General features: G+C 43.7%; 1 protein-coding gene across 3 annotated transcripts in view; it reads right to left on the reverse strand.

Annotated features, from left to right (window-relative positions):
• The window catches only part of BACH1 (BTB domain and CNC homolog 1), a 45,330-nt gene that overhangs the window by 21,604 nt on the left and 614 nt on the right, over positions 1–23,112 (reverse strand). For 2 of the 3 annotated variants that reach the window (XM_033941919.1, XM_033941920.1), the window contains exons 2-3: positions 22,826–22,939; positions 6,500–6,788 (exon numbers count right to left, since the gene is read on the reverse strand). In XM_033941919.1, the coding sequence (XP_033797810.1) occupies positions 6,500–6,739 (240 nt within the window). In that variant the 5' untranslated portion in view covers positions 6,740–6,788; positions 22,826–22,939. Of the gene's footprint in view, positions 1–6,499; positions 6,789–22,825; positions 22,940–23,075; positions 23,100–23,112 lie in introns of those variants that run through there. The other variant, XM_033941921.1, reaches the window with a different exon arrangement.

Below are 23,112 nucleotides of genomic sequence, written 5' to 3' on the forward strand. Positions count from 1 at the left end.
GGGTGGGCAGACTGGATGGGTCATTTGGCCTTTATCTGCCATCACGTTTCTATGTTTCTAATATTGCAGGTAGGCTGGTAACAATCATTGAAAACATGGTTGCCCACCAAAATCTTTACATTAGGAGCAAGAGAAAATAATTTTCACTGATTTCTTGCCCCCGATATTTCAGCCCATAACGGGTAGTAGTTTTAAAGCCACTGAACGCTGAGAATTGAATCTAATTACATCAAGGCACTGGCAATGAATATCTGGGCCAGCAGTGGGCTTGGAATGGGAGATTAGGTTTACACCTTCAATAATCTTCTTTGTTAGTCCCTGATGGATTCAGTACGCTAGGTGTTCAATCCCTTCCTGCAATCTGGGAGTTGCAGAAACCATAACACTTTTCTGAGCACATGCTCCTCCCACCTTAGTGAGAGAGTTAGAGCCCCTTGTAGTTCAGCCCCAAAGCCAAGTAACATATCTGAACAAATCCATGACAAGGAAAGGGAGACTAGGAAAGTGCCTCAGCAACATCATTTCTGAACTGGTCTTCTCTGCAAAAAAAAAAAGAAGAAATTAAACAATAAACTCAAAGAAAAACATTGAGGAACAACGTAGAACTAACCTGCTGTGTGCAATGAGCACCCACATGAAAAACAACCTTTGGCAGTATGCATACTCACAGAGGAGTGAATGCCCCACAAGATCCGTCTTCTGGCTGGAAGATCCTCAAGCCTCTAAGAAGAATAACCGAGGTAGAAAACAGGTGATTCAGAATAACTGAGCTTACACAGAGAAGGCGGGCCATATTGAATCCTCTAGGGACTAACAGAAAGATTATCGAAGGTGTAAACTTAATCTTCCATTTTGTTACATCCCCATCCAGATTCAGTACACTAGGTGACGTACCAAAGCAATGGCAGTGTCTAGAGAGGGACAGAAGAGCCTGCCCGCAAAACAGAGGTCCTAAAAGCAGGATCAGAACGAAATGCCACATCCACTCGGTAAAACCGGGTTAAGGTATGAAGAGAAGACCAAGTAGCTGTCCTGCAAATTTCATTTGGATGAATCACGTGAGCCTCTGCCCATGAAACAGCAACACTTCTAGTCAAATGGGCTTTAAGGGAAACTGGCGGTTGCTTGCCACAGGCAATATAATACGCGGAAATGACCATATGAATCCATCGAGCAATCGAGGTCTTAGACACCGGGCAACCATGTTGAGGCAGAGCAGCGAGGACAAAGATGATCAGACAGCCAAAAATCATTAATCCTCTCCAAATAGTGGAGCAAGACTCTTGACGTCCAGCTTCCGCTCGGGGCCTGTGGAAATGCAGGCAAACAAACCACTTGGTTGACATGGAAGGTGGAAACCACCTTCGGTAGAAAGGAAGGTACAGTACGGAGATTCAGAAAAAGGGTTCCCTGCATGAAAGAGCTTGAAGCTCTGAAATACGCCTTGAGAATGTCAGGTTTCAGTGTGATTGTCGGCGCGCCATTGTCCTGTGGTTATCGGGATTTCTGAGGAAGAAGGTCCAGCGCAAAGTTAAGTTTTCTACAGCTCCTATCAAGGTAAAGTGAATTTAATGTTTGTTGACTCTGGTTGCCGATTTGACCTGCATTAATATTCAGTTTTATAATTGTTTAATCTTTCTACAGCTCATACCCTTTTTTGCTCACCTAATATGTGTTAATTAAAATCTTTATCCTGCTGCTTCTGTTAAAAATCGTGATCTAGAAGTTTAGAGGGTTTTTTTCCCCTCATTAAGGTTAGTTGCCTATAACATTTTTTTCTGTTATATCTGATATCTGACCTATCAAATAGGTCTTCTGTTTTCTTGAATACTAGAACTTTCTTTTGTGATTTAGAAAATAAGTACAGGAAAAACACATGGTTTTTAGGATTAGTAAATTAGAAAGCAGTAATGTCCACAAAATGAAAGTGCCAAGGAGGGGGGGTTTAACTCCCCCCCATGAGTTGAGAGTTGATCATGATCAGTGAACTAGGATACTAGAAAAAAAAAAAAAAAAGATTTTGTACTCTTTCTAGTTTTGACTCTCACCTCCTTCAGCTTTCTCTCTTTCTTGTCTGTTGCAATGTTCTGCAGCTCCTGTACCCAAGCACCACGTTTTAGGTGCATGGGCAATCTGGCTTCTGGGGGTTTTCAACTTACCTGTGGTGTCACTATCAGCATAAAATGGACATACCCTTGAGAGGAGCATGACCTCATACAGATCTATTTGAATGTGGAATTCAGCACCTAGCATTGTATTGGGTCATAAAGGTTGTATAAAAGTTTGAGTTGTCCTTTCATTATGAAGTGAACCTTTTGAGTTTGGAGTTAATTACAACAAAGAGTTCATTTTATCGTGTTTTTTGGGGTGCTTTATATTTAATCTCTGCTCAATTAACTGATTACAGTAATTCCATTTTTTTTACATTTTAATTTGCTGCCCGATTCAGGGGAAAAAAATTTTCGATTTGGCCTATTAAATTGATTTTTTTTATTCAATTCACTTTTCCTGCTGAATCGGGCGTTTTCTTTTTTTTTTAATGGCCTGGTGGTTTTATTTTTGTAGCCTCTTCACCACGACCATCTTTGCCCTCTCCAACTCCACATAGGTGCTGTGGTGTAAACAAACAAAAGAGACTTTTCCTCTCTCTGATAGGTCCTAGCTCAAGCTCACTAACTGCCTCTTTCTTACCTTTCTCTTTTTTACTTTTCAGTTACCTATCACATTTCCATCTTCTTGATGAAGTTACAAAGAAATACTTTTAAAACCAATAGGAGGAAATTTTTTTCACTCAGAGAATAGTTAAGCTCTGGAATGCATTGCCAGAGGATGTGGTAAGAGCAGTTAATGTAGCTGGTTTTAAGAAAGGTTTAGACAAGTTCCTGGAGGAAAAGTTCGTAGTCTGTTATTGAAAAAGACATGGGGGAAGCCACTGCTTGCCCTGGAACGGTAGCATGGAATATTGCTACTTCTTGGGTTTTGGCCAGGTACAAGTGACCTGGATTGGCCATTGTGAGAACAGGCTACTGGGCTTGATTGAACCCATGCTCTGAAACTGGAAGTTATGTCATGGGGGGAGGGAGGAGAAGGGAAGCCAGCACGAACAGTGTTAGCATTACAGCCCCAAAGCATGAGTTCATTTCGCTATAGGCTAAGGTGGAAAATAGGACAGAGAGGGAGTCGAAAGGAGGGAGAGAATCTTACAACTTGCTGTTCTTGCTTGCTTCGGGTCTTCCTTGCTGCCAGGTCCTGCCTTTGTGGAAATAGAAAGTAGGTGGGACCCAGCAGCGAGGAAGGCCCAAATCAAGCAAGAGCAGCAAGTTGTGAATGCTGAGCTGCTGATGGGTGTGTGAGACAGGGAAGGGGGGGGGAAGAAAATGCAGCTGCTGCACCCAATTGGGGGGAGGAAGACCAGGGAAGGGAGAGGAAAGATAGATGCCAAGACCATGGGAGGGAGGGATGGAAAGGGAAGGAGATACCAGACCATGGAGGGGGGAGGGAGATAGATGCCAGACCAGGGGAGGGGAAGGGAAAGGAAGGAAGGAAGGAGGGAGGGAGAGAAAGAAAGGAGAGGAGATGCCAGATAATGGAGGGGGAGATGGAAGGAGAGAGATGCCAGGGCATGGAGGGAGGGAAGAGAAACTAAGGAGACAAATGCAAGACCAGAGGGAAAGGAAGGAGAGGAGGTGCCAGAGCAAGGAGGGAGAGGGAGAGATAGGAGAGGAGAGAGATGCCAGACCATGGGATGCAGTGGGAAGGAAGGAAAGGAGGAGAAAGATGCCAGAGCATAGGGGAGGGAGTAGAGACAGAAAAATGGAGAGGGGGTGAAGTTAAAATGAATCGTGTTCAAAGGAGAGAAAGGGCACAGGATATAGTTTATTGAAGGGATATAGAAAGAGGGAAGATGCTGTATTGAAGAGAGGGTGGACGGTGGATGGAAGGGGCAGAGAGAGGATGGACAGTAGGTGGAAGGGGTAGAGAGAGAGAGAATTGGATACTTCTTAAATTTAATAAAAATAGAAGGAAGGAAGGAAGGAAGGAAGGAAGGAAGGAGGGAAGGAGAGGAGATGCCAGATAATGGAGGGGGAGATGGAAGGAGAGAGATGCCAGGGCATGGAGGGAGGGAAGAGAAACTAAGGAGACAAATGCAAGACCAGAGGGAAAGGAAGGAGAGGAGGTACCAGAGCAAGGAGGGAGAGGGAGAGATAGGAGAGGAGAGAGATGCCAGACCATGGGATGCAGTTGGAAGGAAGGAAAGGAGGAGAAAGATGCCAGAGCATAGGGGAGGGAGTAGAGACAGAAAAATGGAGAGGGAGTGAAGTTAAAATGAATCGTGTTCAAAGGAGAGAAAGGGCACAGGATATAGTTTATTGAAGGGACATAGAAAGAGGGAAGATGCTGTATTGAAGAGAGGGTGGACGGTGGATGGAAGGGGCAGAGAGAGGATGGACAGTAGGTGGAAGGGGTAGAGAGAGAGAGAATTGGATACTTCTTAAATTTAATAAAAATATTTGGCACAAGTATCAAACCTTAAAAAAGTAAGTCATATTGAGCATTGGAAAATAATTAATAATAATTAACTAATAAAAATAGTACACATTTAATTTTCCCCACCACCAAATTTCCTCATCCTGCCCCACCCGGCTACTTTTTCATGCAACCTGGTTGGAAAAAATTTCTGGGGAGAACACTGCACTAGAGAATGACACGGTGGCGGTTTACCCGCAGCCACCGCGTTTAGCCGCGGGTAACCCGCTGAAACGGGGAACGAAAAATAGCAGTCGCTGCGGGGACGGGGACAAGGCCATTCACCGCCCCGTGGAGCGGTGAATGGTCTTGTCCCCGCAGTGAGGCATGAAGGATCGCGCGGTCCCCGCAGCCACCACCCGCCTGCCCAATCGATCCTAGTTTTTAACCAGCTCTCTCCCTTCTCCTCACCTTAGTTTGTAGGCTTTCTTTTTTGGCGACCCGCACGCTATCAAAGAGCCGCGCACCCGCTGCTGCTCAGTTTCGATCTTCTGCTCTGACGCAACCGGAAACAGGAAGTTGCAGCAGAGCAGAAGATTGAACACTGAGCAGCCGCGCGTGTGCGGCTCTTTGGGAAAGCATGCAGGTCGCCGAAAAAGAAAACCTACAAACTAAGGTGAGGAGAAGGGAGAGAGCTGGCTAAACAGTAGGATCGATTGGGCAGGCGGGTGGTGGCTGCGGGGACCGTGCGATCGCTCGTGTTCCCGGCTCAAACTGGAAGGAGGGAGTGAAAGGGAAAAGAATTCTGGGCCAAGGGGATGAAGACAGAAAGAAAAACCCACAGCAGGAAAGAAAGGAAAGGACAGGCAGGTGAGCCAGATGCTAGAAGCAGGGGGGGAAGAAAGAGGGAAAAAAGCTAGATGGGGTTGAAAAGAAGAGACACACTGATATGGAAGAGGAAGATAGGGGAAATCTGGACACAGGAAGGTAACAGAAAGAGGGGAAATTATGTGCATGGGGCATAGGGACAGAGACATAAAGGGGACATGCCATGGGGATGGTATATGGACACAGGGGGGGGGTGCAATGGCAGATACATAGGGGAGATATTAGAAATGGGGAAAATAGGAGCACAGAAGCAAGATGGTTTGTGGCGATGGGACAGGGACCGAGCTCGCAGGCTCCAGTGGCTTGCACAAATTACATTGTAACGTGCCATGAAAATAAGAGGGAGGAAGGTAGATAGATAGGCCACGCGAGAGGAGCTGAAGGGTGGTAGAAAGGAACAGATGTTAAAGGAGGGAGGGAAGGGTGGAGGTGGAAAAGAATAGGACAGACATTGAAGGAGGGTGGAGAGGAACAGACCCTGAAGGGAAATGTGGAAGACAAAATGGGAAGAAGGCAGATGCCAGACTATGGGGGAGCGGAGGGAAGAAGATGGGTGCTAGACCAATTGGGGGGGGGAAGGGAGAGGCACAGTAACAGCAAATGGAAGACACAGAGAGAAGACACACAGTTGATGGAAGGAATTGAATGAGAAGATGTGGAAAGCAGAAACCAGACAACAAAGGTAGAAAAAAAAATTCTATTTATTTATTTTTTGCTTTAGGATAAAGTAGTATATTAGTTGTGTTGATAAAAATTTATAAACAAAGCCCTGCCAGCTGAACATCTTTCTCTAGTTCAGCAGCAGGAACTTTGATTTATAAGAAAGGAATAAGCTAAATATTACAGTACTAAGGCTTATATGGATGCAGCGGGGATGGTGACGGGCGGTGAATGGGATGGCGGTGACGGGGCGGTGAAAGGGATGGCGGTGACGGGGCGGTGAAGGGAACGGCAGTGACGGGGCGGTGCAGAGGATGGTGGGCCGGGGACGGTGCGGTGACGGGGACAGATTTTTTCCCCATGTCATTCTCTACACTGCACTTTACAATATTATGCTTTCTACTTACATACTGTCTTGGAGTGCACCAAAGAAAGGCAAGTAATGTGCAATCAAATTAACAAACAAATTCTGGGGAAGACTCACCTCTTCAGGCAGCGTTATGACCAAGTCTGCATCATGCTGGTTTACAATTCGAGTAAGGAAATAGTCACTACAGGCTGCAAGCACACACCGATGTGCTCGAAATCTCTGATCTTCCACTAGGACTGTGACATCACACAAGAGGTCTTGCTTTCTCTGGTCATTAAGACTCAGTAACACATTGATACTGTGCACAGAAGACTCGTATGCAAAAACCACATTATTCCGTTCACTTCCAGACATTTTGCACCAAAAATGCCATGAGTATGTCTTTTAATTTTTTTTATTATACCTTAAAAGAAAAGAGTTAAAGTTAATTTTAAAATACAGCATTTAATGAAGAAACTGAAATGCTGAAGGGTATAGAAACTAGCACTCTGCCCAATGAATGTTTACAAAGGACAGTTGGACAACTACACTAGCGAAGAGCTTTACAGCAAGTAAACCTGTGAATAAAATGTATTCTAAATATTTTTATGCTTAACAAAAGCATACCTCCACAGAAACCAAAAATCTAAAAAATTGGGGGGAAAAAAACACCTTTCAAGTCTCCAAAATAAATCATTTTACTATCTGTTGTTGCTACACTGCTCTACTAAAGTTAGGGTAAGGATTTTTTTTTATTTTCTTCCTCCATAGATATAATTATTTTCAGCCTACGCATTAATACATATTTTTGTTTTTAATCACATGACCTAGTTCCTTGTTCACATCTTCATATTACCATAACAAGCAACTTCAGTAACCCATTTGCAAGCTCATTAAATGTGGAAGAAAGGGGGTAGGGTACAAACAAAAGAAGATGTAGGAACAGACACACTGAGTTGAGGGGGAGACAAACAGTGTAGATGGGAAAGACAGTGGTGGAGGGGGGAAAATGCAGCACAGACTAACATCTGAAAGATTTGCAGGTCAATGACCAAAAGTGGAAGGTTAATGTATCCTCAAGCAATGTTACTTCCAGAATCAGGCAGAGTGAAGACACCACCACCTCTTGGCAGTAGAGTGAGCAATATACTTCTCCCTCCATATTCGCGGGTGTTAGGGGCAGAGCTGGCCCACGAATATGGAAAAATCGTGAATAACTTTTAGGGCTGACCGACCCATCCCTGCCTCCTGGACCTCTCCACACCTTACCTGGTGGTCTAATGATGAAGTGGGGCAGGAGCGATCTTCCTATTCTCCTGCCCCGTGCAAAGCCATCAACAAAAATGACTGCCGTGAGTTCCCATAGTCTCACAAGACTACAGCGGGCACTCACGGCAGACATTTTTGTTGACGGCACTGAACGGAGCAGGAGTGTAGGAAGATCACTCCTGCCCCGCTTCACCGCTAGACCACCAGGTAAGGTATGGAGAGGTCCGGGAGGCAGGAGGGGAGACAACAGTGGATCAGAGTCAGCCATTTAAAAAGAGGAAAGGAACTCGTAATTTTCATGGCCTTTACAACTTACAATTGCGGGTCACAGCACAGGGCAGGAGCATATGAAGATCACTTCTGCCCCACTTCACCGCTATGCCACCAGGTATGGTGTGAAGAGGTCCGGGAGGTGGGGGTGGGTCAGTGTTTAGAAACTCACGAATAACCAAAGTCATGAGTCCTAAACCCATGAATTTAGAGGGAGAAGTGTACTTCCTAAGTTTTCTAATGAAATTCTTGGACTGAATGTGTATGATTTTGCAGTGCCTAATATTAGCATATTACTGCAATAATTCCATTAATTTGGTTTGCAAGCAAAGAGAAGTTGGGAACAAAATCATTAAATATTACAGCTACAATGTTAGATTTTATATTTGACAGAACTTTTTTAGACAACACAAAATTAACAAGTAGAAATTAACATATTCTAAAACATCCGATTCCATTTCTCTCTGGCCTAGGTTCAATATTTTGGCATCAAACTTCTATAGGATGTACTGTTTCCCACCATCCTCCCCAATTGCGCCTATTTTTTTTGTTTTTTTTTTAATACTTGAATAGTTCTCATGAGTGAGAAGAATTTAACGTCCATCTAGTTGGGCTCTAGACAAGGAGCTCATTTCTCAGTTCTTACAGAACTGGGATAAACAAAAAACAGTCGCAACCAAAAAGAGGGACCTATGTTCCACAGACAAACTGGTAGATCCAAGACAAAAAAACATGTGGAACAATAATCTCTGGATGCGACAGGAAAAGTTGGTCAATTAAAAATTTATTGAAATAAAATGTCCAAATATAAGAACATATGAAAACATCAAAGCTGACAATTCATGTGTTCCGCAAGGTAATACATATGTAATACATATAAGGTAATGCCACAGAAATACAACAAACAACTGTTTCATTTATGTTCCTGACCTGTCATGTTTAATTTACAACTTCACCCACATGGCAAGCAGTAGTGCTCTTAGGTTCAACTCATGCCTTATCAGATGCCTAATCGGCATGGTAGTTTTCATCAGACGCAATTGGCATTCCTCATATCTCAGCTCAAATTTGGTTGCTCATTACTTCATTCTTATGTTATATCTTCCCGCAATGTTTGTGTATAATCAGGCAAGGAAGTTTTTAGGATTGCCATGCATTTTCACTTTATTCAAATATTTCCTGCACTGTTCACATTTAAGTCAGAGAGAGTTCTTAATAATTTACCAAGTACCATTCACTGTTATGGGTTTCTATATTTGATAGAGTACTGTTGCACTGCATTCCAGGTTTTATTGGATCTGCAATGTTTTATATATTTGTTAATTCTGGTTCTTTGAGGGCTCCTTTTACAAAAGGTGCGCTAGCGGTTTTTGCGCGCGCTAAAATGCCACGCGCGCTAGCCGCTACCGCCTCCTTTTAAGCAGGCGGTAGTTTTTCAGCTAGCGCGCACTATAGCACACGCTAATCGTGTGTGCGCTAAAAACGCTAGCACACCTTCGTAAAAGGAGCCCTGAGTGTCGATTGTCTCAAACATATGTTTTTCAGCATAATTACTCATTACCAGTATTTTACTTCAATCAGGTTTGAATTTCTTTTTGAGCACCAGACCTCACTTTTCATTAATCAGTGTTCTTCAACCTTTATACACCTATGGATCGGCAGAAATAAAAGAATTATTTTGTGGATTGGCACCGCGGTTGAAGAGCACTGGGCTAAGTTGTGGGCCAGACCCCACCCATCTCCACCCCACTAATTGTAACACTATTTTTTCCATTCATTTTTCATATATACACACAATATAATCTTATTAACACCACATAATGGTTAACCACAAAATTAAACTACACAAAGCACACTGTATGCTTCTCAACATTCAAGGCTACCAGAACCTAATCTATCTAATCTAATCTTCCTAAGCACATATCTAAGCAGGCTCAAGGCGACAGATCAAGGAGGAAGGGGGAAAGAAGTAGGGAAGGGGGGTATGGAGAAATAAGAGAGGGGACTCAGAAGCATGGAGAGTTATACAGAAACTAAGGGCTCCTTTTATCAAACTGCAATAGGCGGTTAACGCGCAGAATACCACGCGTTCAACCGCTTGCCGCACTAGTCACTAATGCCTCCATTGACGAGGCATTAGTTTTTTGGTGTGCCACGGGGTTAGCGCGTGATGAAATGTCCAACGCGTGAACCCCCGTAGCGCACCTTGATAAAAGGAGCCCTAAGACTGTTAAATGTCAAAGAGGTGAGTCTTCAGGTTTTTTCTGAATGTAGCGTAGTTTGTCTCTATCCCGATAACTTCTGCTAGGTCATTGCTGGTTTTTACACTCAGATAAGTTAGCATAGAGTAGAAAATTTGCTTATAGTGGAGGTTTTTTGTGGACGGTAGATTTAGTTGGATTCTTTTAAGGATTCTTTTTTATGTCGACCAAACAGAGAATAATCGGATGAGAGGGGCTGCTGAGCTTCCGTATAAGATACAAGACGATTTGAAAATTATTCGGGATGATATTGGGAGCCAATGTAATTGCCTGATGAAGGTTGTGATTGAGTCAAATTTCTTTAATTTGTAGATTAGTCCAACTGCTGTGTTCTGGATGAGTTGTAGTTTGTGGATGAGAGAAGTATTGATGCCAAGGTAGGCGGAGTTGCAATAGTCCAGTTGAGGTAGGACCATCATCTGAACGATCAGAGCATAGTGGTGTGGGTGGAAATATGATCTTGTGAGTTGCAGTTAACACACAGTATAGATGGTCTTTTTCCGAAGGATAGATATTTTGTTTCCACTGTGAGAGTGTCGTCTAAGATGCAGCCTAGTACCTTGGTGGATTTTTCCATTATGAGAGTAATACCTGATGGAAGAGTGAGGTACGGCATTCTGTTGTGCGGTGCGGAAACCAATGGCTTTGGTCTTAGTGGCGTTCAGTTTCAGCTTGTTGTTTGTTGCCCAGGTTTGAATTTTGTCTATATTGTTTGAGATTTTTTTTGGCAATATTAGGATGGTTATTAGTTATGGGAATGAGGAGGAGGATGTCGTCGGCATGTGATAGTACCGTTTCATCTTCTATTTTGATGTGACAAAGCAAACTCATGAATAAATTGAACATGATTGAGGATAATAGGGAGCCTTGTGGGACGCCACAGAACGCCTTCCAAGGATTGGAGCACGATTCTTGCCTTTTGACTACATATTCATGATTTTGTAGGAAGTTGGCAAACCAATTCAGTACAGTTCCTGTTATACCGATTTCCGAGAGTTTGGTTAGGAGTAATTGGTGGTCGACTGAGTCAAAGGCTGCAGAGATATCAAATTGGAGTAATATTGCCCGATGACCCAAACTTAGCAATTGTTTGATTTTAATGATTAGAGCGATGATGAGGAGCTCGATGCTGTGCTTTTTTCGGAAGCCGTATTGGGATGTATGAAGGCAGGAGTGTTGCTCTATGTAAGAGGTTAGCTGCTTGCTGACATGGGACTCAAGGATTTTAGTGAGGATCGGAATGCTAGCAATCGGTCTGTAGTTAGATGCTATGGAGAGGTCTGCTTGGGCTGTTTTAGGTACAGGGGTTAAACAATAGTTACTTACCGTAACAGGTGTTATCCAGGGACAGCAGGCAGCTATTCTCACATATGGATGACGTCATCGACGGAGCCCGGATGCGGACGCCTCACAGGCAGACTTGCTTGAAGAAACTAGAAGTTTCAAGTCGATCGCACCGTGCATGCGCGAGTGCCTTCCCGCCCAGCGCAGGGCGCGTCTCCTCAGTTCAAATAGCTAGCAGAGAAGCCAACCAGGGGAGGTGGGTGGGTTGCGAGAATAGCTGCCTGCTGTCCTGGATAACACCTGTTACAGTAAGTAACTGTGCTTTATCCCAGGACATGCAGGCAGCCTATTCTCACATATGGGTGACCTCCAAGCTAACCAGAATGGGATTGTGGGAGTGTTGGCAATTTAGGAGAATAAATTTTGTAATACTGTTTGGCCAAACTGTCCATCCCATCTGGAGAAAGTATCCAGACAATAGTGAGAAGTGAAAGTATGAACCAAGGACCAATTTCCTCAATAGGTGTAAATCTGAGGAAAGCTTCTGAAGCTGCCATTGCTCTGACTTTATGGGCTGTGACTCTACTGTGTAGGGGTAATCCAGCCTGAGTATAGCAGAATGAGATACAAGCAGCCATCCAGTTGGAGATAGTACGCTTAGAGATAGGATGTCCCAACTTGTTTGGATCGAAGGAGACAAAAAGTTGAGGAGCAGTTCTGTGTGGTTTGGTGCATTCCAAATAGAAGGCCAAAGCACGTTTACAGTCCAGAGTATGAAGAGCAACTTCTCCGGGATGAGAATGAGGCTTTGGAAAAAACACTGGAAGAACAATGGATTGGTTGAGATGAAATTCCGAGACCACTATAGGAAGAAATTTAGGATGAGTATGAAGAACCACCTTGTCATGATGGAACACAGTGAAAGGTGGATCAGCAACTAAAGCTTGCAGCTCACTGACTCGTCGAGCAGAAGTGAGGGCTATGAGAAACACCACTTTCCAAGTGAGATACTTCAGATGAGCCTTATCAATTGGTTCAAATGGAGGCTGCATCAATTGAGAAAGGACAACATTGAGGTCCCAAACCACAGGAGGCGGTTTGAGAGGAGGTTTGACATTGAAAAGTCCTTTCATGAATCTGGAAACCACCGGATGAGCAGAGAGGGGTTTCCCTTCAAAGGCTGATGGAAAGCCGCAATTGCACTGAGATGGACTCGGATAGATGTAGACTTGAGGCCAGAATTGGATAAGTGCAAAAGATAAGGAGGAATGCTGAGGCTCCTTATGATGAGAAAAACACCACGTAGAAAATCTAGTCCATTTTTGGTGATAGCATTGTCTAGTGGTAAGCTTCCTAGAAGCTTCTAAAACATCTCGTACAGATTGAAAAAACTGAAGAGGGGTTATGTTGAGAGGTACCAAGCTGTCAGATGTAGAGACTGCAGGTTGGGATGAAGCAGAGATCCTTGACTCTGTGTAAGCAGAGAAGGAAAAACTGGTAGAAGGTATGGCTTCCTGCTGCTGAGATGAAGTAGAAGGGAGTACCAAGGTTGTCTCAGCCACTGAGGAGCAATCAGGATCATGGTGGCATGATCGTTCTTCAACTTGACCAGAGTCTTGAGAATGAGAGGAAATGGATGGAATGCATATAGGAAGAGATTTGTCCATTCCAGAAGAAAAGTATCTGCCTCGAGGCGATGAGGAGAGTATATCCTGGAGCAGAACTGAGGCAGTTTGTAGTTGTGAGGAGCTGCAAAGAGGTCTATCTGAGGCATTCCCCACTGTGAAAAAATGTGATGAAAAGGCGAGGAATGGAGTGTCCATTCGTGAGGTTGCAGAAGACGACTCAAGTTGTCCGCCAAGCAATTCTTCGCCCCTTGAATGTAGACAGCTTTGAGGAAGGTGTTGTGGCGGATTGTCCAGTCCCAAACCTTCAGAGCTTCTTGACAGAGGGAGGCAGATCCCGTCCCTCCCTGTTTGTTGACATAATACATGGCGACTTGGTTGTCCGTCCGAATGAGGACTACTTGGTCGTGAAGAAGATATTGAAAAGCGTTGAGAGCTTTAAGGATCGCTCTGAGTTCCAACAGATTGATATGACACTGACGATCCGTACTGGTCCAGAGGCCTTGAGTACGGAGACCATTGAGATGAGCGCTCCAAGCGTAGGTCAAAGAGTCTGTCGTGAGGACCTTCTGATGGGGGGGCGTTTGGAAAAGCAAGCCTCTGGAAAGATTGGAAGAGAGCACCCACAAACGGAGAGACTGCTTCAATGAAGGAGTGACTGTTATGTGTCGAAAAAGAGGATCGCAAACCTGCGTCCATTGAGATGCCAGGGTCCACTGAGGAATTCTGAGGTGAAGTCTGGCAAAAGGAGTCATGTGTACAGTGGAGGCCATGTGACCTAGGAGTACCATCAGGTGTCTCGCTGAGATGGTAGAGCGGGAAGACACTGTATGACAGAGTTGAAGCAGAGCTTCCAGTCGTTGTTGTGGGAGGAATGCTCTGAGTTGGACAGTGTCCAGAACAGCTCCAATGAATTGTAGATTCTGTGAGGGCTGAAGTTGAGATTTGGGAAAGTTGATTTCGAATCCCAAACTTTGTAGGAACCAGGTAGTCCATTGGGTCACTACAATAACCCCTTGAGATGTTGAATCTTTGATGAGCCAGTCGTCTAGATAGGGAAAAACCTGAAGACCATGATTCCTTAGAACTGCTGCTACCACTACCAGGCACTTAGTGAACACTCTGGGAGACAAGGCCAGGCCGAAAGGTAGTACTCTGTATTGATAATGCAAATTCCCCACCCAAAATCTGAGATATTGATGGGAGGCTGGATGAATGGGAATATGAGTATAGACCTCCTTGAGGTCCAGAGAGCATAACCAGTCGTTCTGCTCGAGAAGGGGATAAAGGGAAGAAGCCAGGGACAACATTTGAAACTTTTCTCTGACTAGAAATTTGTTGAGAGCCCTGAGATCCAGAATGGGCCGCAGATCGCCCGTCTTCTTCGGAACAAGGAAGTAACGGGAGTACAAACCCCTGTTCTGCTGTTCCAAGGGAACTAGTTCAATGGCATGGAGATGAAGCAGAGCTTGAGCTTCCTGAAGAAGAAGGGCAGTCTGGGAAGGATTGGAAGGATACTCTCTTGAAAGCTCTGGTGGAACTTGAGTGAAATGAAGAGAGTATCCTTCCCTGATGATGGTGAGTACCCAAAGGTCGGATGTAATAGTCATCCATCGGTGATAAAAATGATGGAGACGACCTCCTATAGGGGGAAAAGAAGACAGAGTCAGAACAGTGGAGGTTATGCTCTGTTTTAAACAGTCAAAAAAGCTGAGTAGCCTTAGGAGCAGCAGAAGGTTGAGGTTTTTGTTGCTTCGGAGGCTGCTGCTTTTTAAGAGGAGGGCGATTGTAAGGAGCCGTCTTCGGAGCAAAACTCCGTTGATAGATAGGAGCAGGGCGTGCAGGTTTGGCAAGAGCTGGCTTTGGCTTAGGTCTGACAATAGAAGCAAAGGATTTTTCATGGTTAGACAATTTCTTGGTGGCTGCCTCAATAGATTCATCAAAGAAGTCATTGCCCTCACAAGGAATATTAGCTAAGCTGTTCTGAAGATTAGGGTCCATGTCAATGGTACGAAGCCAGGCAAGGCGACGCATAGCTAAAGAGCAAGCAGCTGCCCGGGCAGACAACTCGAAAGCATCATAGGATGACTGGAGGAGATGTAATTGGAGCTGAGATAAAGAAGCAAGGACTTCTTGAAATTCAAAGTGCTTTTGAGTATCCAAATAAATCAAGAACTTTGGTAATAGAGAAATGAGAAACTCAAAATAAGTAATAAAATGAAAATTATAATTGAGGACTTTAGAGGACATCATGGCATTTTGATAGATGCGACAACCGAATTTGTCCATAGTTTTCCCTTCCCGTCCAGGGGGAACGGTGGCATAAACCTTGGAAGGATGGGACCTCTTCAAGGAAGACTCGACAAGCAGGGATTGATGATATAACTGCGAGTTGTCAAACCCCTTGCGATGCAGTTTTATACCTAGAGTCCAATTTTCCTGGAACAGCTGGTATGGTATAAGGTGTCTCCAGGCATCGACCAAAAGTCTGATTCAAAAGCTTATGAAGAGGAAGCTTAAGTGACTCTGCCGGAGGTTGAGGAAGATACATGATTTCCAGGTACTCTTTAGAGTATTTGGAGCCAGTATCTAACTGAAGATCCAAGTCCACAGCCATCTGACGAAGAAAAGAGAAGAAAGATAGCTGATCTGCCAGTGCTTTGCCTCGAGAAGGACTCGAGGTCGTCGAGGCAACCTGGGTCGAAGATGAAGCTTCGGCAGGAAAAAAGGCATCAAAAGAATATGGAGACTTGGACGAAGCAATCGAAACCGCTGCATCTTCGAGGTTCGGCATTGGAGACCTCGAACGAGGAGTCGGTGGTCTAGTCAAAGTAGGGGTAAAGCGAGGCTTAGTTGAAGAAGGTCGTTCTTTAGAAGAAGAACCATGCCTGGAAGGATGCCTCAATGAAGGCCTCAATCATCGATGAGAACTGTGCCTGGAAGTAGATCTCGAAGATCGAGGAGACTTCACCTCGGAGACAGAAGCAGCCGATGCTATCAAAGAATGGATAGGACTGGAGGCTGTAGAGTGAAGCTCCAGAGGCTTGATGGAGGAACCTCAATGCACTCCCAAAGACTTTGCTCCTTGTATAGAGTGTGAGGATTCCTGCCGAGGCACTTGAAAAGATTCTGCTCCTTGCTTTACGTGCTTGGATGCCAGACCAGACACTCGCAGAGACTCTGCTCCCTGCAAAGAGTGTGTAAGCTCAGACTGAGGCAGGGGAAGCGGCTCAACCTCGTGGGAGTCTGCTGAATGCCCAGGCTGGATGAGAGGAAGAAGCTTCGGTCCCATATTAGTAAGGAATTGAATAAATTGCTTCTTCAACATGGTCTCGAAAGAAGCCGGCAAGGATGGATCTGCGTCTGAAACCAGACCACCTGCTCTGGCTGGAGTGGAAGTCTTAGGCACTTTAATCACTACCACTGGAACTGTCTGCTGAGCTATCTGACCTGAGAAAACAGGGGAAGATACAGCAGATGTCGAAGAGAGAGCCGCTGCAAACGACGAAGGTCTGATGAGGCTCGAGGTGGAAGCAATAGAAGCATTTGGGGCCTCGATCGAAGTCGAGGCCGAGGTCACCTTTGAAGTCGAGGGATCAGAGGAAGAATCCATCTCGAAGAGCTTATCCACCAAAATACAATGACGGTTGAAGGCTCGAGGCTGAAGCATAGCACAGCATAGGCACGACTTCGGGTGATGTTTCGGCCCAAGGCACTTGAGACAGTGTGGGTCCTTAACAGAAATCGCACGCTGACACTTGCTACATTTCTTGAAGCCCGTGACAGGCCGGGACATAGAAGGAAAAATAGCCGCCACAAGATCGAAGCCCTCGGGCTGCAGCCGAGCGGCCTGTCCCAGCAAATGGACGGAAGATGAAAAAAAAATTTTTTTTTTAACCAGAAATAAAATAAAATAAAAACAGCGATTCGTGAGGAAAAAAATACAAACCGCAGTTCAGAGAAGGCATGAAGTAATGAAATTGAACGCAGAGAGTCAAAGACTGACTTCTCTGCTCCGCGGAAAACTGAGAACTGAGGAGACACGCCCTGCACTGGGCGGGAAGACACTCATGCATGCGTGGTCGACTCGAAACTTCTAGTTTCTTCAAGCAAGTCTGCTTGTGAGGCGTCCGCATCCAGGCTTCGTCAATGACGTCACCCATATGTGAGAATAGGCTGCCTGTTTGTCCTGGGATAAGGCTATTTTTTCTATTTCTTTGGGTAGGTGCCCTTGATTCAAGGAACTATTTAACAGGTTGATAGCCAGTTGGTGATATGATTGTGGAGCTGCTGAAAGAAGGTATAGAGGACAATTGTCCAGGGGGCTGCTTCGTAAGGCTAGCTTTGAGATTAGCTTATTGGTTTCGGGGATGGATAGGTTAGTAAATGAGGACCAAATATTGGACCAAAAACTAAGGGGTCCTTTTATCAAGCTGCGGTAGTGGGTTACCGCGCATTAAACCGCCTGCCGCGCTAGTCGCTAACGCCTCCATTGACGAGGCGTTAGTTTTTTGGTTTGCCGCAGGGATTAGCGCGTGATGAAATGTCCGACGCGCTAACCCCGCTAGCGCACCTTGATAAAAGGAGCCCTAAAAGAACTAAAATATACAAACAAACCCTAAGATGCAAGACTCTGCATGCAGTACAACCCCAGAGAAATAGAAACAAATGAATTTCTTCCTAAGCAGTGTAAAATATAGACAGCAGATGTAAATTCTCAAAATTGGCCCAATTCAATCTGTAAATTGAAAATAAAATCATTCCCCTTAACTTTGTTGTCTCCCTCCCTCCATGCCATGCCTCTCTCTGCACGCATCTGCTCTCTGACCTCCTTGTCAACGTGCCATCCCTTCATCATGGCAGTTGGATGAGGCTGGGTGGCCTGCCCTCTCTTGTTTACAAACAACACCTTAAGCCAGCCTCCCCCTCTGCAATAAACATACCAGCGCTCCCACCTGACTGTTTTATGCTGCCCGTGGCCAGCTCCCTCTTACTCACTGCCTGCGGTCAACGAATCAAGCAAGTTTCCCTTACTTTCTATGGCGAAACTCGCTTTGATATACGAGTAAATTGGTTTACGAATTATGCTCGTAAACCAAGGTTCCACTGTATTACTAAGTATATTTGCAACTGCCAAACCCACATTATGGAAGATCATAAAATTTCAAACAAAAAGAAAGAAAAATTATTACCACTGCTGATATCATTAACATTAAGCCCTTATACTAACTGAATCTACTTCCTTCTCAATGAAGAATCTCTCTAACTGCAAATGGACATAAATACAGTAAAATCTTGGTTTGCGAGCATAATTTGTTTCAGAAGCATGCTTGTAATCCAAAGCACTCGTATATCAAAGTGAATTTCTCCATAGGAAATAATGGAAACTCAGATGATTCGTTCCACAACCCAAAAACTTTAATACAAAATACTATACGTACTCGTCTTGCAAGACCTCGCTCATTGAGAACAGCCACTACACCCTTGCAGCATCAGAGAGAGAACCATCGGCTCGGTTGTGATGTGTGTATACTGTATGTACTTTTTTTTGCAAGACATTGCTTGTATATCAAGTTAAAATTTAATAAAATGTTTTGCTTGACTTGCAAAACACTTCCAAACCAAGTTACTTGTAATCCAAGGTTTTACTGTATTGGCAAACAGATTGAGTTTTATCAGACACTTGCAGGAGACCATTAAAAAAAAGAAGCTCCCACCATAAGTGCCCTTAATTTCAACAGAAGAAATGATCTTTACTTCAATCGAGGTTTTTCTAGCCACATTAGGAAATATTTGAGAAAAAATTATTTTATTTTAGTATTAATTAGAATGTGTCGGCTTTTGGAAATGCACAAAGGAAAAAGAACCGGGACCCCAAAACGTGCAAAAGCATGGCTAGAGGCTCAAGCTGGCGATTCACTTCTTTCCTTGTTGCAGTTGTCGGGGTCTCACCACATCTGAGTAAGCAGAACCGATGTTTCAGCCATCATGCTACGGCTTTCTTCATGGTGTGAAGAAACGTCGGTTTTACCTACTCAGATGCGACGAGACCCAGATAACTGTAGCAACCATGATGTCACCTGCAGAAGCCTAAGAGATCTTTCCATTTTAAGCCTGCATAGCACTGTATTTTCGATTGTATTGTATCAGAATTTTGGACTCCTGATCCTGGCAGTAGTACTGAACACAACCTGTGCCAAGTCCTGAACACAACCTGTGCCAAGTCCTTACAAACTTAAGTCTGACCAATTTATCATATAAACCTGAATATAAACCAAGGTAGCCTTCCCCCCAAAAAACAGTTAACTTGAATATTAACTGAGGTAAGACATTTGGGTCACCGAGGCATCTACAAAGACTAGAAGTCCTTAGTCATAAGTTTTAGCACATTTATTAACTGTTGTCCTTCCTTCTTCTCTCCCAATGACTGATGCTGCTGTCTTTTCCTTTCCCCAACACTGATGCTTCTGTCCTTCACACCTCCTCCCCCCCCTCCAATGACCAGCACTAGTGTCCTCCCCATCCATCTTTCCCAATGACCGTCTGTGCTGCTTTTTTTTTCTCTCCATTTCCTCTGTCCTATTTTAACATTTTGGGTTTGTCAAAGTGAGCAACTGGTAGATACATATGTTCACGTAAAGAACTTTTTCTCGTTATAAACCAGTTCACCCTGATTTAATATTGAAATAGTTTGGTATTTTATTTCCACTTTTTTCCCTTGTGGTCTTTGCAGTATTGCACATGTTAGTTGCCATAATATGTCCCTTTTATGAACGGTTGGATATTTGGTTCTCTGAACTATTTTATGCCACTGCTGTTTTGTCTCTCTCTAACAGTGGCATTTACCATCTTTTTGGGAGTTTAGGAATATATACACAGATATTCCTTTAAAGCTTGTTTATGTTATTGCCTCATTCTTGTTTCGTTTAGATAGTACATATCACTGTCAAATTGTGTTTGCATATATGTATTATGTATTATGCATATATGTATTATGCGCAATGTTCTCTTTATGTTTTGACAGGTTGTCATACCTCTTTTTACGTATGTCTTATTTATTTTCTTTTTATATATGTTCTTTTTTTTTTTTTTTACACAGTCACCTCTTGTGAATAGTACTCAGCTCCTCAGATTGGCCCTGTGATTGCTGTTGATGTTGCCATTGTTTTTTTAACTTTTTGTTACTATGTTTATATGTGTTAGTAGTTTTTTTACATACATATTTTAAAATTGTTTTAATTACCCCTGATATAGGCATTTTCTCATGATTAACACAGTACTGTGTTGTGTTTAGACTGTTCATTTATGGATACTAATAAACAGCTACATGACATTTTGTTGGCTAAGGTTTGGACCATTGGCTTTGGTGTGTGAGTTGTAGGTCCATTGTCCAGTCCCACTCCTTTTCCTACTTTTCCCCACCACCATGACCATTGCTGTGTTGCTGTTCCCCCAAAAAGACTGCCACTTCCATTCTCCACCACAGCCCCTATAACGGGCACTAATGTCCTACTTCCGGATGACCAATGGCATGCTTCTGTCCCACCCTCTGCCCTCTACCACCACACTATGAACAGCGCTAGTGTCCTAATTCCTTATTCCCCCCCCCCAACGATGACATGGCACTAGTTTCCCCCCCCACGATGATATGGCACTAGTGTCCCCCCCCTCCCCAAAGACCATGACACTAGTGTCCATCTCCCTCCCCAAAGACCATTGTCATGCTGCTGTCCCTCCTCCCCTAAGATGACCGACACTGTCATACACCGGGACCCCCCTCCCTCCAACATCGCACTTACCCACACTGAACAAGCTGCTAGTGATCCTCCATGCTGGGCCAATGTAGGGCCTTGAGCTTCTGCACATGCTCAAGGCCTGCCAGCTCCCAGGTTCTCCGGGGGGGGGAGAGGGGGTTCCCGGTGTATGACAGAAGGGGGGGACTTGAATATAAACAGACTCCCCCATTCTTGGGCCTTTTTTGGGCCCAAAATCTCAATTTATATTTGAGTATATCAGGTTTCCCTTCATTAGCTTTTGGAAATGTGCAACAAAGAGGAATACATTAGGCTGAACATCTCTTATATCTTGCATGTTAATATCTATTTCTCTAGTATATGCAGAGTCTGACTTCTTGATGTTTCCACATCATTTTTCCTCCTTCGCATCACCATTTTGAGGCCCCTTGTTTCATATTTGTTGACAGTCTACCTTGTTTTGACCATGTGATGAAAATGCGGTATTCTGCTAGCATGTAGCTTTTGTGTAGAGATCTTGTAGCAGTCCTGTTTGTTTTTTTGTCTCCTAAATAACAAATTGATGTTTTAGTCCCAGTGTAATATTTACAATGCAGCCTTTTCACAGATAAGGCTGTGCTCTAGTCCTGGGAGTTAGTGTGTTGTTAAAATACTCATAACCATTACAGAGAAGAGCGACACGTCTGATAAAAGGTATGGAAAACCTGTCATATTCTGAGAGATTGGAGAAGCTGGGTCTCTTTTCCCTGGAGAAGAGGAGACTTAGAGGAGATATGATAGAGACTTATAAGATCATGAAGGACATAGAGAGAGTAAAGAGGGACAGATTCTTCAAACTTTCTAATAACAAAAGAACAAGAGGGCATTCGGAAAAGCTGATAGGAGACAGATTCAAAACAAATGCTAGGAAGTTCTTCTTTACCCAACGTGTGGTGGACACCTAGAATGCGCTTCCAGAGGACGTAATAGGGCAGAGTACGGTACTGGGGTTCAAGAAAGGATTGGATAAATTCCCACTGGAAATGGGGATAGAGGGGTATAGATAGAAGATTACTACACAGGTCCGGGACCTGTTGGGCCACCACGTGAGCAGACTGCTGGGCATGATGGACCTCGGGTCTGACCCAGCAGAGGCATTTCTTATGTTCTTATGTTATGTTTAAGTTTGAGCATAGCATTTTATAATGTTGTATGTTGCCAAGTTAGTTAACTGTTTAATAAAATGTCTATTTCAAAATCTCTGCTGACAGGAACTCAGGAGTACTCAGTTAAAGCCAAGTACCCCCTAAGCTGAACAAATTTCAAGCTGTATAAACAAGTGTAGAATAGTGTTTTCTAAAGAACAGATTTCTGTATGTCTATGTTATAAACTCCCCAAGGAGCAGAGACTGTTCATTATATGCCTCTGTACAACACTGTAACAAGATGTCACGAAAAGATAAATAAAAATTAATAATTTTAATTATTTTATGTTAATCTAATGGTGAAGTTGTTTTGATTTATTCTCGATGAATAGGAAGAATGACAAAAGGTAGTGAACCTTACTACTTCTGTACAACACTACATATACTTAAGTACTAGTACTAAACACATCATGATAGTTCTATGTACTGCCAAATAATTCCCTCCTAGGTACTGCAAACTTTGGAAATAAAAACCACATTTTAAAGCTGTACATAGCGCGTTCCTAAATTGCAAAGGCTCTGCTCAAAAGCAGCATACAATCTTATAATAGGATATATTAAGATACAAAAACTATCAGGGCAAAAACAAGTTTCATAACATGACAAAGCAAATGCTGCCACCTTACCCCACCCATCTCCTATTACCCCTCTCCATCAGTATCTCAGCACACATCAACCTGTAATTACACACAGTACAATTATACAGAACCACACTTTCACTTTCCTCCTCTGTACACAATAATTCTGCTTAAGCATGATCTCTACCAAACAAAAAAACCTATTCCACAGAGTAGGAGAAACAACCAAAGCTTACCTCCTTCACTGTCAGAATGTGCAGTAATGTTCCCTGAGAATATTTAAGAAAGCATCATGGAGTGTAGCAGCTCAACCTGTCCACCAGATCATTCAGACCAAGCTCTCTCAGCATCTGAAATGTTAAGTATCAGAAATTAAAATTTAGCATGGACTTTGATATTTAACACCCCCCCCCCAACACACAAACTTAAATTTAGCACTAGCAACCATAGCACTGATAGGGGAGGCAATGCCCCCTTCATACCCACTGGAACGGTGACTTTAATGTGTTTAGAAACTGCATTG

Source organism: Geotrypetes seraphini, chromosome 4 (genome assembly GCF_902459505.1).
Source record: "Geotrypetes seraphini chromosome 4, aGeoSer1.1, whole genome shotgun sequence".
Lineage (NCBI taxonomy): Eukaryota > Metazoa > Chordata > Amphibia > Gymnophiona > Dermophiidae > Geotrypetes > Geotrypetes seraphini.